Source organism: Rattus norvegicus, chromosome 4 (assembly GCF_036323735.1).
Source record: "Rattus norvegicus strain BN/NHsdMcwi chromosome 4, GRCr8, whole genome shotgun sequence".
Lineage (NCBI taxonomy): Eukaryota > Metazoa > Chordata > Mammalia > Rodentia > Muridae > Rattus > Rattus norvegicus.
In genome coordinates this window covers 126485116-126503046 of record NC_086022.1, presented here as the reverse complement: position 1 = coordinate 126503046, position 17931 = coordinate 126485116, and the positions used below count along the sequence as shown (strand labels likewise).

At 44.4% G+C, this 17931-nt stretch overlaps 1 protein-coding gene across 6 annotated transcripts in view; it reads left to right on the top strand.

The window, feature by feature from the left end:
• The window catches only part of Prickle2 (prickle planar cell polarity protein 2), a 345220-nt gene that overhangs the window by 268940 nt on the left and 58349 nt on the right, over nt 1-17931 (top strand). For all 6 annotated transcript variants that reach the window (XM_039107621.2, XM_039107620.2, NM_001107876.2 and 3 more), the window contains 4 exon segments: nt 7716-7829; nt 10962-11099; nt 13292-13495; nt 16620-16806. In XM_039107621.2, coding sequence (XP_038963549.1) covers nt 7716-7829; nt 10962-11099; nt 13292-13495; nt 16620-16806 — 643 coding nt within the window.

Sequence of the window (17931 nt, the reverse complement as noted above, 5' to 3'; positions counted from 1 at the left end):
CGCTCTGGTGAGTTCCGAGCTTGGATGAACGCTCCCTAAGCCCTCACAGCACTGGTTCACGTAGGCGATTTCAGAGATTACAGTTTAAGAGTTTCTGCCTGTGCCTTACAGAATCATTTTTACTTTCTCCTTAAACCTGTCTGTCTCCCAGTATAATGTGAGTAATTTGGTCAGACTTACAGGCTCCTTCTCTAACACAAAGGCAGGATAACGACCATGGTGGTCAATAAAGGTGTCACATGATTTTGAAGTATGCTAATGTTGAAAAAATACCTCTATCTTAGGAAAGGATTATAACCACTCCTGTTAATAGACACCCTAAATGAAGAAACTATTTTCTCACAGGTTCATGGTCAGCACTGTCATTTTATTTATTTATTTATTTATTTATTTATTTATTTATTTACTTACTTACTTACTTACTTACTTACTTATTTATTTATTGTTATTATTATCAGGTTGTTTTTTCAGATGGGGTCCAACTATATAGCCCTAGCTATCCTAGAGTTTGCTACATAGACTAGGTTGGCCTCAAGCTCAAAGATCCATCTGCCCTTGCCTCTGCCTCTGGCTCCTAACTTTCTATACTATTTTTAGGCCACAAATTCCATTTGTAATCTTACTTCATTGTACATCGTGGCTGCTGGAACTCCAGCCGTCCTGTGTATTTCTCTTTCATGTAAAAAACAAGACAAAAGGGGCCAGTGGCATCCTGAAGGAGCCACAGAAGTCATACCCATGCCATCTATTGGCTAGACTACAGCCAAATGGGCTTGTGGCGCTCCAAGGGGAAGGGTGGCAGAAATACTGCTCTTGGGCAGGTATGTTGAAATGCTCAGTAAAGTTGCTGAGAAAAGGGGAACTAAACAAGTGTGGCAGCTGTAACTGCTACAGGGTCCTGACATCATCAAGCCGTGATATTGTGGGGGACTGTTTAGTACAGAGAACATTTGGACTCACCAGAGTTCAGTTTGAATTTATTGCGTACTCCTGTGTTGCTATGTTATGGAGAACACCAAAAGAAAATGTATGCTTCATTTCTATAGTCAACAATACAGACATAATGAAGAGGGGCTACATGACGGACTTTTGGTTCTTTTTCCCATCCATCTTTGCAATGGGTAAATCCCTAAAGACCAGAATAAGGGGATGAGGAAGCAAGTGTTCACAAGCAATGCTCTTTGCATGCGTGTGCATGTGTGCATGCGTGAGTTCGTGTGTGTGTGTGTGTGTGTGTGTGTGTGTGTACAGGTATGTGTACACATGTGTGTGTGCAGGTTCATGTGCAGGTATGCAGGCACATGTGTGTATGTGTGAATGTGCTGGTTTATGTGCAGGTATATATGCACATGTGTGTGCGTGTGCATGCATGTGTGCAAGTTTATGTGCAGGTGTGCATGCACTTGTATGTATGTGTGTGAAGGTTTATGTGCAGGTGTGTGTGTGTGTGTGTGTGTGTGTGTCCGTCCATGTTGATGTGTGGGTATGCATGCACATGTGTGCATGTCCTTATAGATGGCTAGAGGTCAACCTTGAATGTCATTCTCATGTTCCATATACTTTCCTTTTAAAAACAAGGTCTCCTCATTTTACGTGGAATTTGTTGACTTGGCATACTGGCTGGTCAGTGAGCCCCGGGGACCATCCTATCTCAGACTCCCCCATCCTAGGATTACCAAATAATACCCAGCTTTTTATGCGAGTTCTGATGTCCAAATGCAGATCCTTACACTTGGATCACAAGCACTTGACCAACCAAGCTATTTTGCAAGCCTTAGCATTTTCTTTTTAATGGCATGCTCTGCTGACTATGAAACTCTCACATCTTGATGCTTGGAGGGTCCATGGAATACTACACATACAAATGCTTCAGACCCAAGAGCCACTCAGTAAATAAAGAGGTCATGGATCCCTTTCTTAGAAGGCACTGAAGAGCAATGGATTCTGGGGCCAGGAAAGTGCATGTGTCTTGCTTTTGTTGAGTTCCTGCTATAAGGAGAGCTAGATATAAAAGTCTTCCCACCTCAGAACATTAGCACTCTGAGTTCCCACCAGGGCTGTGGACTCTTCCTGCCAAGTCATATGCCCAGGTGGAGGAGGAGACTTCTGAATGGCTGAATGGAGTTCAACTAATTGTTCCTTCTTTAGAAATTTCTGGATGTCTTGGAGAAAATGGGAAGCCTGCTGGGCTGCTGAGAGGAAGTAGTAGGATAGCTGTAAAACTCTGAGATGGTGCACAGTGGGCCAGTAGGATGACCTACATGGTTATAAATGCACATTGCAGGGTCCACACCTGCCACGTTAGAAATCAGGTGAGTCCAGTGCAAGCTACAGTAGGCAACCTGCTGCGCTAAACCAGGTGTTTTATACAGCTGCAGTGGCAGCAGCTGCTGCTTCTGTTACAGCTGCTCTTTCTCCTCACTCTTTTTACAGTGGATGATTTTCTCCTGAATGCAGTCATCAACTCTAGCTCCCATCTCCACCCAGACAGAAATATTGTCAAATGTGCAAGTCCATCAGACAAGCCCAGTCTTCACAACTGGGTGAGGCCTTGCTTTGTACAATGAGTTTGCACACTGGGTGAAGCTCTTACCATCCATCCAACACAAATGGAAGCTGCTGCCAAGCTGCCTAGACCTCGAGTAATGTCTTAGATAAAAGTCTCCAGCAGCTTAATTTCTCAGGCAATTTAATGTGTTCCCATCACTTTCATGCAGGCAGAGTGAACCCAGTGTGACTTCACCCAGGCAGAATCACGGGACACCCTTAACTGGAAACACCTGAGTAGAACGAAGCTTCTAGCGCATTTAGCGTGGTCACTTTTGAAGAACAACTCAATTAGCAGTGCTATCGACATGCCAATTGATTAAGAGCCTGCTAATGATCGTTAACTGATAAAACTATTCGGTTTGTGTATTTACTTATAAAATGAATACATGAACGTGTTTGGGCTAAAATAAGCCTTTTGTGGGTTTTCTTGAGGTAGTGTCAAATTGAATTTTGTAGTTTTGAAAAGTAGACTTCATAGTTTCTCATTTCCATTGGTTCAGTTGATGCTTATTTGGGGCCGTCCTGTGACTATGGCAGGGGACGCCAGGTGAGATGCATGCAGCCTCCATTGACCAGGGAGTCATAAGAACTGTTTCTTCCCCTAGTTAATGACCACCATTATCCCTATTCCCATTAGAACTTCTAGAACCCAACCCTGCAGAGATGAAGAAACCAATATGACAGGCCCTCAACAGGTTTTGGAGAGGATTAGAAGTCAGTGAAGGGCTGAGTCATCCTTTTCCTCAGAGCCCACAGGGTCACCTGCCTCGGGACAGGCAGGAACTTGGAAGATCATTAATTGATGTGAACTGATTTGTTTTGAGAAGCATCAACTTGCTTAGAAACGTATTCAGTCCTCCATCAGTGTTGGTGACCTTGGAAGAGGAAGTATTTTAGCAGATTCTGTATGTGAAGATTAACGAGATACTGGGAGAGAGGATGGATTTCAGTGGTGATCATCAGATGTGAATTTAACAGGTAACATCAATTGTCCAGAAAAGAAAGAGCTATATTACCAGAAAGCAGTCACTGCCTCTGTTGACTCAATAAGTCTCTCCAGAGTTCTCTGTGGGTGCCCACCTCACCTTGGAACCCCTTTGTCCTCTAGTCTTCATCTTGTGTAGAGCTCTTTGCGTCCCATCTCCCAGTGCAGACCCAGCCCAAGACAAGTACCAGGACCTTTCTCTGAGGAATTTATAGTTAAGAAAAGCTACTTTGGGACAGACTGTTGAACTGAAGCAGTGCTGGGAGAAACCTTCAGCGCTGTGCAGGTTTTACAAGGAGAAGAGAGCGGAAGTCAGAGGATTCTAGGATGAGAGAGATTGAAAAGCTGAGGAGAAAACACATACCTTCATAATTTGACATTCCCTCCTTAGAAATTCAGCTCATTTTGATAGGACTATATTCCTTGCAGCCTATTATTCTTGCTTGGGCTTAGACATGTGGCTCCCAGATTTTGTCTCACTCTCTACACAACCAATGTTGCTACAAGTCCTAACATGAAAGAAAGGCCGTTGTATTAGTCAGGGTTCTCAAAATGAACAGAACTGATAGAATGAATTGTGCATAGTGTGTGTGTGTGTAGTTGAGATTTATTGGAATTATAGTCTGTGGTCGCAGTAGTCCAACAATGGCTGTCTCCTGATAGGCCAAGAACCCAGCAATTGTGCAGTCCGTGAGATGTGATGTCTTAGCAGTCACCATCTGGTGCTGGAGTCCCAGGGAAGTCTTAGGGAGCTGTTGGTTTCCAGCCTACATTGAAATCCCAAATACCAGCCCAGCAAAGGGATGCCTCAGTGACGGGATAGATGAGCTTGTCAGTGAGAGTGAGAGCAAGCAGTCAAAAACCTTCCTCCTTCCACGTCCTTTTATGGGAAGTGTCATCAGAAGCTGTGACCCACATTTAGGTTACGTCTTCCTATCTCAAATGAGCCAGTCAGGAAAAATCTCTCATGGCCATTCCCAGCTGCTTGAGTTTTAGTTGATTTCAGATGTAGTCAAATTGGCAGCCATTATGGCTGTGAAACATCCAGAATATTCCATCTTGATTAGCTCGGTCTGGGTAGTTCATCATTATGCATTTCTGTCATATGAACTCCCTCTCATTTAGTCCTCATGATCTTACGATGAACCTGAACACTTATGTGGCTTGCTTGGGAACCTTACAGAAGGGAAATGGCAGGGCCCCAGTGAGAGGTTCATATCTATCTGCCATGCTGTGGAGGGTACAGAGAGGATCCTGCCCTGGAAAAATATGGGCAGCATCACAGCGGGCTTGGTTTGATGTACCACTAAAGTGGGGCTCTTGGGAATGGCGGCTGCAAAGATAATGAGCAGTGACTGACAGGAAGGTCAAGGGAGCTCCAGCTGTCTCTGTTACTGAGCGTGGCGGGGATTTATCTCATGTTAGCTGATGCTTTATGATTGTGAAACTTTTAAGAATGACTAGAGCAAAGCTGCCTTTTTTCTTCATTTTTACCTACCCCTCCCCCGCCCTCCCACTCCCCCCTCCCCCTGCCCTCCCCCCCCCATTACTGTTGAGATAGGGTTTCACTATACAGCCGAGGCTTCCAATCCTCCTGCCTCATCCTCACAAGTTCAAGGGTTACAGGCATGTGGCCTGTGTCTTGGAAGATCTTTAAACAATGTTCTGACTCAGGGGCAAAGCTCAAGTGCCAAACTACAGATACTGGGTCCCTCTTCCTTATATCTGGCGGATGTCCAGTGAGGCATATGGTACAAGGACTCTCAGAAGACGTTCCCAGAATAGTGTGGTCATCAGATGGCCAGATAACCAGCCACTAATCTCAAGCTAATTTGTGATATGAGCTGTCACTTCTTGGGAGTGCTAGCCATCTGTGACCTGCCTACGAAACTCAGAGCGGATCCATCCATCCAGGCCATGGCTCCCTGCCAGCCACCTCTAAGGAGGGATTACAGCAACTCAGACTTCCTTCCAAAAACCAGCTAGTCAGCAACATGGAGTCTGTGGTTACTTTCAGGACTAGATTCAGAGGATTAGAGGCACATCACGGTGAATGGTTCCTCTTATTTTAAAATAAAGATGGCTTTCACATTTCTTAAACCTTGTCATCTCAAACCTTGTCATCTGCTTGTCCTGCTAACACTCATAACTTGGTTTCTAGAGATCCAAGTGGACAGGGCTTTTATAGCTCTTCGCCCCAGCATTCCTGGGACATTGGTTCATATCCACCACTCCTAATGCCAAGGACTGAGAGGAAGCATGCAGAGGGCAATATGGAGTATGAGCATGTAACAGTGTTAGAGCCCAGACTCTCACTCCAGCTCATTGAATAAGCGTGTTGTTTCACGAGAGTGGATTACCCTGCTCTGTGGGAGATCTTTGAAGCATCCTCCATGGTGTCTGAGCCTAAAGGGATTTCTTTCCTCTTCTATAAAATTGCACACCTTGGATTATAGCAGACTGTCGGGCTGGCATCTGTGTGTCTATCTCTATATGTGTGTGGGGGGGGATATATGTATTCGTTTGTGTGCATATGTACATATATGTGCATATGGAAGCTAGAGGTCAACTATGGGTATTTTTTTTCTGTTCACACTCCAACTTTTTTTTGAAGACAGGGTTTCTCACTGAGCCTGGAACTTACTAATTGCTAGGCTAGCTAACCAATGAGATCCAGAGGTCTACCTATCTCCCTAACGCTGCTCTGCATTGCAGATGCATGTTATTCTACAAGCTTTTTATGATGACACAGAGGCTCCAAACGCAGGTCCTTATGCTCGTCCCTGATTGAGCCATGCCCCAGGCCCTTTCCGGTCAGTTTGACTCCTGTTTATTTTTCAGGTGACCTGATAGTGTTGATACCAGCTAGAGAATGGGTTCTTTTTCTTCCTCAGTTAAAGAATTAAAATACAAGAAGACATCACGTGCATAGATGTGTATAGGCAGGCAAGCATTGTAGACTTCTCATGTCAACATGGGTTGAGCATATCTTACCTAGAGAGTCTCCTGTCTCCTGTTTCTACTGCTCTAAAGGTGTCTGTGTCACTTCCGTAGGAAGGACTTGGTCTTTGCCTCTGTCCACGAGCACCGCAATATCTAAGAACCAGAGGAGCAGAGAGTTTGCTGTGAGACTGAGTCTCCTAGGATGGCAGAAGCTACACCCATAAAGCCTCACCAACCAACATGGCTGCCCTCTACCCTCTGGAAGCACTGACACACATAAACTCACACATGCACACACACATACACGTAAACATATAACAAATAAATATTTTAATTAAAGATAGAATTATACCATCTTCTTCCCTTTTCTTCCTCCAATATGTATTATATAATATATTTAAGATAAATATATATTTAGAATAATAAAAATATTTTAAACATATATTAATTCACAAAGAAGTAAAAAAAAAGAAAGAAACTCACTGCCTGCTGCTGTAACTGAGCCTGTTATGTTTTGCATTCAATGTCCTAGGGGTTCACAGCCTCAAAAGAATATCTGCCTTCTTTTCTTAGGCAAAATTGGATTGCTTGGTACTTTCTCCAATGTTTAGGAGTGACTTCAGAAGCTGCAGGAATGCATCAGGTCTAACGAGCGGCATTTTAGGAGACCAGAGGTGCTTGTGCTGCTGATGTTGAGTTCCGTGCTCACAAGCTGGCACTGAGTCTCTTACCAGTGCTACCTGCATTGAAAACAGCTCAGACCTGGAGGGCTTTTGACGTAGGTGGAGGCTGAGACACCCAAGTACCTGCAGAGTGCCAGAGAAAGGTTTGAGAGCAGTATTTAGGCAGGCACTGACACATCCCTTGGCTACAGAAGTGCCTCCCATGGGACAGCGGCACAGAAAATGGTAAAGCAACACTCTGGGAGTCGACTGGGAAAGCTTGCCCTCTGGCTTCACCTGTGCATTTGTGAATTTTCCTTTGATAAGGAATTTCTTAAATTTTCTTTTCCCCTTCCAGAGAGGGATAGCCCCAAGTGAGGGGCAATTCACTTGGCTCTGTCTTTTAGGATGCCCTTCCGTGCGTGCGATGGGACAGACAGCAGTTGGCTGTCTTAAGGGGTGGTAGGAGCAACGGAAGCAGCTGGAGTTCCACTGTGAGCCTTCCTCAGGGTGGCGAGGGGTGGTGGCACTTGGAGTGAGTAATGGGCAAGCGCTCTGTGTGTTCTGTCCCTCAGGTGCACCAGTATTATAGCTGCCTCCCAGAAGAGAAAGTTCCCTATGTCAACAGCCCTGGAGAGAAATTGCGAATCAAGCAGCTACTGCACCAGCTGCCACCCCACGACAATGAGGTAAGGTGCTCGGAGGGGGCTTTGTTGGTTTCCAGGGCCTTCTGTCCCTCTTCCTAATCATTGTGGTCAGTAAGATTGTTGCCAAAAATAACTTCCAGCAATTGGTATTAAATTTAGGCTTCGTTAGAATCTAAAGAAACTGGTTGATATTTCTGGAGAGTGCTCCCCAACCCACCCTACCACCCCCCCGAAGCCCCCAAATAACAGTCTCATCCTGGACTGGGTTAGACTCCAAGCCTGGCATGACTGAATAGTACAGAAAACAGGAAGCACTAGTGTTTGGAGCTCAGGCCAGTGTCCTCTGACTTGACTGTGTCCCGTCAGCCACTGTGGGAGTTGGGAGGATGACTAAGGACCACTTCATGCCCAGAAGAAACACTGCGAGTCTCTCCAAGTCTCGGGGTGATTTCCTAAGAAGTGAATGTGCAGGTTCCCCATGTCAAGGGCAGCCAAAGTTGCAGGTCTAGATTGGCAGTTCTCACTAGGATTTCTATCAAGCCAACGTCGACCTTGGTAGAGTCATCCACCTTTATTTTGGAAGTATTGTGAGCATTCCTTTTTCCTAATCACCAAAGCTCAGCTCTGTAAGCAGGCATGTATTTATTTAATTTTTGATTATTTTGATTTTTTGAGGCTGGCTTTCACTTTTGCCAGGATAACTCAGAACACTGTCAGCAGCTCAGTGAGCTCTCAGATCTCACCTCTCTGAGGCCTGAGTGCAGATGACCTACAGTGCCTGGCCAGCGTCACTTATTATCAAGATGACGTTGATCCTAGGGAAGAAATCTGTAAGCAAGCTTTTAAAAGATCGTGTGGGAGGAAGTTAGGCTTCTAAGCTGGAAATTAATTTGTAGGTATCTGGTTTCAAGAATCTTACAGATTTGCACTAGTTAGCTCTATATTTAAAACAAAAGTATAATTAATTTTAAACTGAAAGAAAGAATTACCCCTGTAGAGAGGAGCTGGACACCAATTTCTACCAACTCATCACATACATGGCCTGAGTCCCAGGGGACATATTTGCATAAAAGGGAATAATTTGTTTTTACATTTACATGTAGTGTGTGTGTGTGTATGTGTGTGTATGTGTGTGTGTGACACACACATACCACAGCATGTGTGTAAAGGTCAGAGAACAGTCTGTGGGAATTGGTTCTCTCTTTGTAGCATGTGGAGGGATCAAACTCAGGTTCAGAGCATCATGTTTTGCAGCAAGCCCCTCCACCCACTGAGCCGTCTTGCTGACCCCAAAGGTGATGATTTGAGCTGCTCATACTAAGGAACTGAGTAGACTGTAGCACAGCCCTTGCCTAACATGTGCAAAGCCCTGGGCTTAGTCCTCCACACTGCAGAAATAAATAGATGAATCTGAATGAGTGAGACAACATCTCAGAAACTAAGGCAACTCCCTAGAAAGCTGCGATTCTCTCTCCTGCTGCTTATTTCATAGTTCATAAAGCACACACGAAAGTTAGCTGCTTTAAAGATGAAAGCAAGCATTGTAACCGGATGCCCAGTTAACTCATCTAGACGTGAAAATGCAAGTTTTTACAAGCAGGAGGGGTGCGCCTGTTTTTAAAAGCAAGCCCATAAAATGCCATTGGTGAAACCATGTTTTCTGGGCTGTTGGGTTTCTGGAACATTCCCCTGAAGAGTTTTTTTTTTTTTAAACTATCATTCGAGGGAAGACAATGATGGGCCCCATGCTTGTAGTGGTTCATTCTGTTTATGCTTAACTGAACTCTCATTAAATAGACATCACTTGGATCACGATCCCATGATGGTAGAATGTATAGTTGGAAGCCAGTGGACAGGATTGATTCATTTGGCATGGTCATATATGGCCTCTTCCAAAGACAGAGATTGACTCTGAAGCAAAGACTTAATGGTTCTCTTTTCATGTAGACAACACAATTTGAGCAGACATAGCTGCTCTGACTTTCAGATTAGCACACACTAGTCCTCACTGAAAACTTTTCCTGACTTTATAAAACTTTATGAAAGATTGTCTGAGCAATGCAGCCAACATCTCTGATATCTGGATTACTCCAGAAGAAATCATGAAGTGCTTTAGGACCACATATCCCAAAGGAAGGTATAAGCATGACTAAGGGTGGGATTTGAGCATGGTAGTATGCGACATTGAATCTGTAATGAGAGCTTATTTCTTTTTATATCACATTTCATCTTTGTGATGCCATAATTGGATAAGGAGAAATGCTCAGCCTGGTCCTAGCAGGTATCCTAATGCCACTACAGCCTGCTCTGTTCTCCCACTTTAAGTAAGAACATCAATTTTAGCATCTGCTGAAGATGCAGTGGTCATCTGGAGGAAACAGTATGGTTTTGTTCTCTGATTTTAGAGTTACCGTCCCATCTTTACGGGGGACTGATTTTCCTATATGTAGCCATAGTCTGCTTTCCTCTTAAGTAAATGTATCCAAGTTTCTTAGCATGAGTCATAGTTAAAAGTAGCATCGATAAACAATAGCCCAGGATCATGACACAGTCACCAAAGGGCAGAAACAGTGGCACAGCATGACAGATTCTGAATGCAGATGCCCTCGCTGTCCCTCCCTTAATTCTTTGACACTCTGTGTTTTAAAAAAGAAGAAAGTGTCTTTCTCCTATTGTCACACTAGTAGAAAGCCAAGTGAAAGTCCACCTATTCTTGCTTCCCAACAGAGGATGGAGACCAGATGATACACTCATAGTGACAGCCAGATTGCCACCATTCTTCAGTGCAGGGGTCATTCTCATTGACACAGACACACAAAGCCTTCAGCTCCTTACAGTTTGGAAAGGAGAATGTTCCCAGAAATTGTCAGCTCAGATCCATTCTTGGTGACTTAGATCTGCATGCGGGAAGGGTGTGAAGGGTGGGGAGCTGTTCTCGAACACCTAACCTGCCTGAGGCACGAACCCCAGAGTTCACAGCCTTTAGAAAGCCTATTTGCTTATCGCCCTTCTCGGTGCTGGCTCACCTTGATTAGTTAGCTCCACGCCTGGACTTGGTAATTAATGTTTCAGCAAGTGTCAAACCGAGTAGCCGAGTTTCTGTGAGCCCGGGATGGGGACTTCAGTACTTCCCTGGAGCAATGAAGCCTCCTCTGTGCTGTCCTGTGTGTTCAGGTTCGGTATTGCAACTCCCTGGACGAGGAGGAGAAGCGGGAGCTGAAGCTGTTCAGCAACCAGAGGAAACGTGAGAACCTGGGCCGAGGCAATGTCAGGCCCTTCCCCGTCACCATGACAGGGGCTATTTGCGAACAGGTGAGGATGGACTGGGGCAGGGAAGAGGATCATTCTCCAATTATTGCATTAAACACATGGTGTGTGCTCAGCCCTCTGTTAGGCCTTGAAGGTACAGCAGTGTGCATCAGACATGAGAGATAGTTTTCCTCATGTAAAGAGGTACGAACCAGGGAAAGACGTCAGGCAAAAATCAAATCAGCAAAGTAGAAAAACAGCAGCAGGGAAGGGGGCAAGAAAGACTAGGAAGGCAGGGTGGCTGCAGTCTTGAGCAAGGTGGTCAGAGAAGGCTACACCGAGAAAGTGGTATCTTGAGCAAAGGCATGCAGAGACGTACAGAGGAAGACAAGTGCAGACCTTCCCTCAAGGCAGGAGGATAGCTCCTGTGTACAGAGAAACAGTGAGCTGGCCATGACTGGATCCAGAGGAGCAAAGGGAAGGAATGGCAGATCAAGACAGAGTTCATGGAGAGCCATATAAACAATTGGAAGGACCACACAGAGTAATGGCTTCATCCTTTGAAAATAGTTATCTAGACCATGAGTTTCTCATCCAGGACCATTCCAGTACGGATGACCTTTAAAGGGACCTTATGAGAGGATGGCACCTAACCTTATTCTCAGTTTGAAGGTCTGAGAAACCCCCTGCCATCTCCTTAGGACATCAGTGAGTTGAAGAATCCAGATGTACCTTTCCCTACTCTGCTGTAGCATGCTTAGGGCATGGTGGAGGAGAGTGCTAAAGCAGGACAAGCTTCCTGCCTGGGCTAACCTCACCCCGCCTCCCTACCATTCCTGCTTTCTATGGGAGCCCACCATTTCCTACCCTTCTCTAAATCTCCCCAGTTTTCGTGCAGCTCCTTCTAACGCAAGCTCTGGGTGACGGTCCGGCTACCCTGGTGAGAGGAAGCTGGAGACTATCTTTTAGGAGCAGATAGTTCTTAGAATCCCATTTTGAGATTTCACCAGAGCAACTGAAAGAATCTGGTAGTGGATGGTAAAACTGCTTGACCAATGAGGGGCCAATGGGTCATCATCCTTGCAAAGAGCCCTTGAGACTAATTCCTGAGATGTAAGTGGTTCGTGCTCATGGTATAAGATTCACTGTGCTCAGTTCAGTGCATCACCCACTCTCAAATCAGACTCCTCATGACTGGGGCTTGCTTAGAGGGGAAGAAAAGTCAGGCCCACGTCTGTGCAGAATAATGTCAGGAGTGTTGAAGCAGAAAGACCTACCATACAAAACCTTTTGAAATGATTGGAGGAGGGGATCATATATGATTAGGTGTGTGGATGCTTTAGTTGACCTTTCATAGTCACTGAAGAGAGGGTTGTTGCCCTCTGTATTGTAGTATTACATGCACAAGCTATTAGAAGCCAGTCCTCTAGTCTGTGCCCTTACTGTATGAATCATATTAGGTCAGACAAGATCCACACTGGGCTTTGGAGGCACCATTTTTACTCCCTAGTCATTATCTGTAGAACTCATCCATCTCTGTGAGCCATTCTGCTAGACACATGTCACGACCTCATGGCCAATACCATAATGAACAGAGAGCATCTTTATAAGCCCCAACCCCTCCTCCTCCTCCAAGACCCTCAGAACATAACTGTATTCTAACCCCAGCTGTAAGCATGAGTCATCGGTCATTTCTGCTTTGGGCTTGAAGAGTAGTGCCTTTCCATCAAGATTATATGAAGAGATGCTAGTAGAGAGCTAAAAGGCACGCCTGGAAGGCATAGGAAAAAGGAAGAAGCTATTTAAGAGGAAATGGATTTTATGTGTCCAGTCCCTCCCATTCAGCAATGCAGGCCCCCTCCCCAGCCAAGCCCTCTCTGTATCCTCTCCTGATGATGTTAATGTGGCTGTGCCTCTGCATGCACTTTCGGAAATGTAGGAGATGCTTACGCTTTCTTTCCGTGCCCTGTACGTCGGCTTGATGGCTGCAGATCCCCTTGTACACTACCATACTGAGAATCCATCTCTCAAACCTTTTGTTTATCATTCTCTGTTACTTAAGTTGTCTTACTTAGGCCCTGGGGTGGGAGCTCCTAGAAAGAACAAGGGAAATCTCTACCAGGTATGTAAAACAAGGAACACACTAACTCGTATGCATATAGCTCCCCAGTAGCTAGCTGTTGGTAATAGCTGGATCATTCTTTCATGACTGTGAGAGCTACCGCTGATGTTGCTGCTATGTGTTTCCCTCACAGTGTGGAGGTCAGATTAAGGGCGGCGACATCGCTGTGTTTGCATCACGTGCTGGCCATGGCATCTGCTGGCATCCACCATGCTTTATATGCACAGTCTGCAATGAGCTTCTGGTTGACCTGATCTACTTTTACCAAGATGGGAAGATCTACTGTGGCAGGCACCATGCTGAGTGCCTGAAGCCGCGCTGTGCAGCCTGTGATGAGGTCAGAGCCCCATCCTTGTGTGTGAATATTTTAACTGTTCTGGTATATTCATGGAAGGTAGGGATGGCAACTTCAGTGTCATGATGTCTCTGTCTCTGCGTCTCTTTGTCTCTCTCTCTCTCTCACACACACACACACACACACACACACACTCACACATTTACATTTCCCATAGACTATTCCCAGTGTCCTCACCCCTCTCCACCATCCCTATGTTGTACCACATCATATGACATCACGTCCTACCATACTCATCATTGGATTCAGAGACTTGTGTAGGAATAGGCACAACCACCGAAATTCTCAAATGGCATGTAACTGGTACAAGGCCTCATATAATTAAACATACAGGGGTTGAGGATTTAGCTCAGTGGTAGAGCGCTTGCCTAGCAAGCGCAAGGCCCTGGGTTCAGTCCCCAGTTCCGGAAAAAAAAAAAAAAACATACAGACCTGCGCACACATTCAAACATACAATAAATAAAAACATAAAATGAAGAAGCCATTGAGCAACTTTAGATTTCAGCTAAAAATCTGGAAAGTCCACATCTGAAATAGAGCTCCACTCCTAGAAGATTCTCTGGAAAACGTGGTTAGAGAGGGGAATAAAGTGGATTGTGGTGTTTGGGTTTTCTCTAGAGGTCAGTGGATAGCTCTCTGGATCCTTCCACCCCTTCTGCTACAGGTATTTGAAAGCTCTGTCCTAAGAAATCAGAATGGCATGCAATTGCCAATTTACCCCCACTAGACGCATACCCAAGTAACAAGAAATCGTTGCACTACGGAGTAGCAAGCTTGCCTTTACTGTAGAATCTGGAAAGAAGAGTGTTGTAAACCTGACCCCTTATAGGAACCATTTAGGGGAAAGTCTTAGACAAGGGTCTCCAATCTACAGAGAAGCTCCGTGCTTCTGTCTGAGCTTATAAACAGGTGTGGAAGCAGTACTCTCTCTGCCTGTCTGATCCACCAGAACAAGGATATTTGTCTCTTATAAACTGCCTCGGGGAGGGGATCCACTTTTCTAGTGATTTGGCGAGCCTTTACTAACGTAGATTCTGATGGGAAGGTTGAAGTGTTCAACTCTCCAGCCCCTGCTGGCACACTGGATGTGGGCCAAACTCTGGGGACGCCATGCAGTCTTTTGCCTTCTGGCTCAGACACACAAGTACACATTCATGAAGCTGAACCAGAATCTCTACTACCTGATCCTGAATCATGTTCGGCAACCAAAAAGTCAGTAACTATGTCCACCAGACACCATTCTCTTCCTCTTAACCCTTTCTCCCAGCCTTGTCCCTGTCCCTGTCCCTGGATTCAAGAACGCTAGACATCTTGAATCATTTTATATAATGTGTCTTTTTGTATATTGCTGCTTCCACCTAGCAGTGTTTTGAAAATTAATTTATGTTATAGCAAATATTAGCACTTCATTCCTTCTCGTGGCTGAGCAATTAAATGACTCTACATGAACGGTTTCCTGAATATATCACATTTGGCTGAGCCGTTTAGTACCTAAGGATTATTTGCTTTTTCTTTTAACAGTGATGAACCATGCTACTTAGGAACATTTATGCTTAAGTCTAGGCACACATGAATTTTACATCTTGAATGCTTTTCATGATAACTCTAAGCCTTGCTTTGGAGAGAAGGTCAGACTATCTTCTAAAGCGTCTGCTCCACTTTCCCACTCACTGTCGAGGGAAGACAATTCCAGTTCCCACATGCTCGCTTTAATTTTATAATTGTGTTCTTTTTTATTATAGCCATCCTATCTAGGTATAAAAGATACCACAATGCTATCTGAATTCATAATTTTCTAACCACTAATAATGTTGGGACCTTTTAATTATTTTTGTCTATTCATTTATTAATTTTGAGGGGAGAGAACTATGGATCTGAAAGCCTTTGCTCATTTCTCGCAGTTGGATTAATTTTTTTTACTACCTGTGAGGGTGTTCAGAGGATCTGGATACAAGTCTGTTACCAGGGACATGGTTCATAAATATGACCTTCTTGTTCTCTGTCTCTATTTTTACTTTCTAATTGATATCCTTTGAAGCATAGAAGTTTTTGGTTTTGATAAAGTCCATCTGATCTATTGTTTACGTATATTATGTGCAGTTGTGTTGCCATATTACCAAACAATCACCTTGTCAAAGATCAAGAAGATTTATAATTCTAGATTTTTTTTAAAAAATTTTATTACTCTTTTTTCTGTTAGGTCATTGATACCCTTTCAGTTAATTTTTGTTAATGTTGAGAGGTGGGGAGTCAACTGATATTTTACATAAGACTTCTAATTATCCCAGCCATATTTATTGAAGACTATTCTTCCTCTATAGTATAGTCTTAACAAAACTTTTGGCAACCAAGTGCCATGCATATACATAGACACATGCACACAGACAAGCACACGTACACACACATATGCAGTCGTATGCTCACATGCACACACATGCATGCACACAAGTCTTGATCTCTCAATTCAGAGAGCTTATCCATACGTTAGTTTTTATGGCAATACCACACTAAGCTGACTACTAATAGCACCATGATAAATTTTGAAATATATGCTTTGAAATTGAAAACAACTCTGATGAGTCAAAGCCTAAAACACTTCTCAGGGCGGGGAGAGTATTAGACATGAAGGTGACCAATTCCGAGGCACTAGGGCTCATTGAAGACCGACTGGCCACTGGAAGAAACAGTCACTTTCCTTAGCTAAAGATTCCTGTCATAGATGAATGCAATCCAAGCAATGCCCAATTTTGTGGTTTCAGGAAGAGAAAGAAGAGCGTTCCAAGGATTCATATGACATTTCCCACTTTAGAAAACACCGTGTATCAGCCAAATGAAGCGAGTGCCTATGAGCTATTTTTATTTTGCTTTATGTTCCCTATGGTAGACCATTGGCCCTCTACAAAACTGTGGAACCGAATTAATTGTGCTTCAGGAAGATGAAGTTGTGGAGCTTGTACATATGTGGAATAAGCTTACAAAGATACAGTGTCGTTTGATAGTTTGTGGGTCACCCTGCTTTCTATCTCTCTAGTTTGGGGCTTTGTAACTTCCTCCAATGTGGGCTCATGATGTCTTATACACTGACCTGGTGGCTTCCCGTCTCCAGATCATCTTTGCAGATGAGTGCACAGAGGCTGAAGGACGACATTGGCACATGAGACACTTCTGCTGCTTCGAGTGTGAGACGGTGCTGGGGGGCCAGCGCTACATCATGAAGGAGGGAAGACCCTACTGCTGTCACTGCTTTGAGTCCCTGTATGCAGAATATTGTGACACCTGTGCCCAACATATAGGTAAGGTTGTGCTTGGCACTTAGCTTGATCTGTCTGAGGAGGCCTCAACCTGCCATAGTTTGAATCCCTTTGGTTACAATTAATTTACACACACACACACACACACACACACACACACACACACACACACACACAACCTCTTACCAGTTTAAGTGAAAAGGAATCTCTTCACTCATTTTACTAGACAAGCCAGGGTATTTGGCTTCAGGTAGAGGTGGATGAAGGGTTAAACAAAGCCTATTGTTTTGTTTTTCTCCTGTGTCAGCTCAGTTTGCCTTCTATCAGCATCTTTTGGGAGCAAGTGATCTTCAGGTGGTGATTGAGATGTTTCTCTAGTTATTACTACCTTACATATTACATATCTTAACACTTGCATTCTCAAAAGGAGGAAGGAATTGGCTATACCAATTTCCAAGTCAGTTCCTCTGGATGGAATCTTATCAACCCTGGCGTGGCCATGGATCCTACTTCAAGTGGGAACTATGTGGTATACTCTTCCATGCTCTGGGAAGTGTGACGCTCCAAAAGGAAACTTGAGGAGAAGACACATCCCCCAACAACCTTTGGGACAAAACCAGAAATGGGCAGAGAGAAGGGTGTGGGGTCCTTTGGTAAAGGACAGTCACTAGCTTCTAGCAAGTGTGCCTTCTAGAAACTCAACAACAGAGAGCTAAGCCAAAGGCAGAGAAGAAACAAACAGTCCACAAGCTGCGTGCTCCCAGTTTGTGAAAGCCAAGAGGTGATGAGAATCATCCCAATTTGTTCAGCCCTTCAGCAGGTCAGCTTTTGTCAGACAGGCTTTCTTCTTGCCTTCTCTGGCATCTTGGGAATGCAACACTTTTTTAAGAAATGGTTTCTGAGGGTTGGGAATTTAGCTCAGTGGTAGAGTGCTTGCCTAGTAAGCACAAGGCCCTGGGTTCGATCCTCAGCTCTGAAAAAAAAATGGTTTCTGTGGACAAATGTCTGTGGTCATAGTGTGACCTTCCTCTGGTCATAAAACTCCAAGAAGCTTTATTTAGAAGTTGCCAATGCCATACCGGCAGTGAGGAGATGTGGAGACCCTCCATGTATGACTCCATTTTGCTCCAATTAGCTTCTGTAAGGATCCAAAGAAGAACCTTCTCC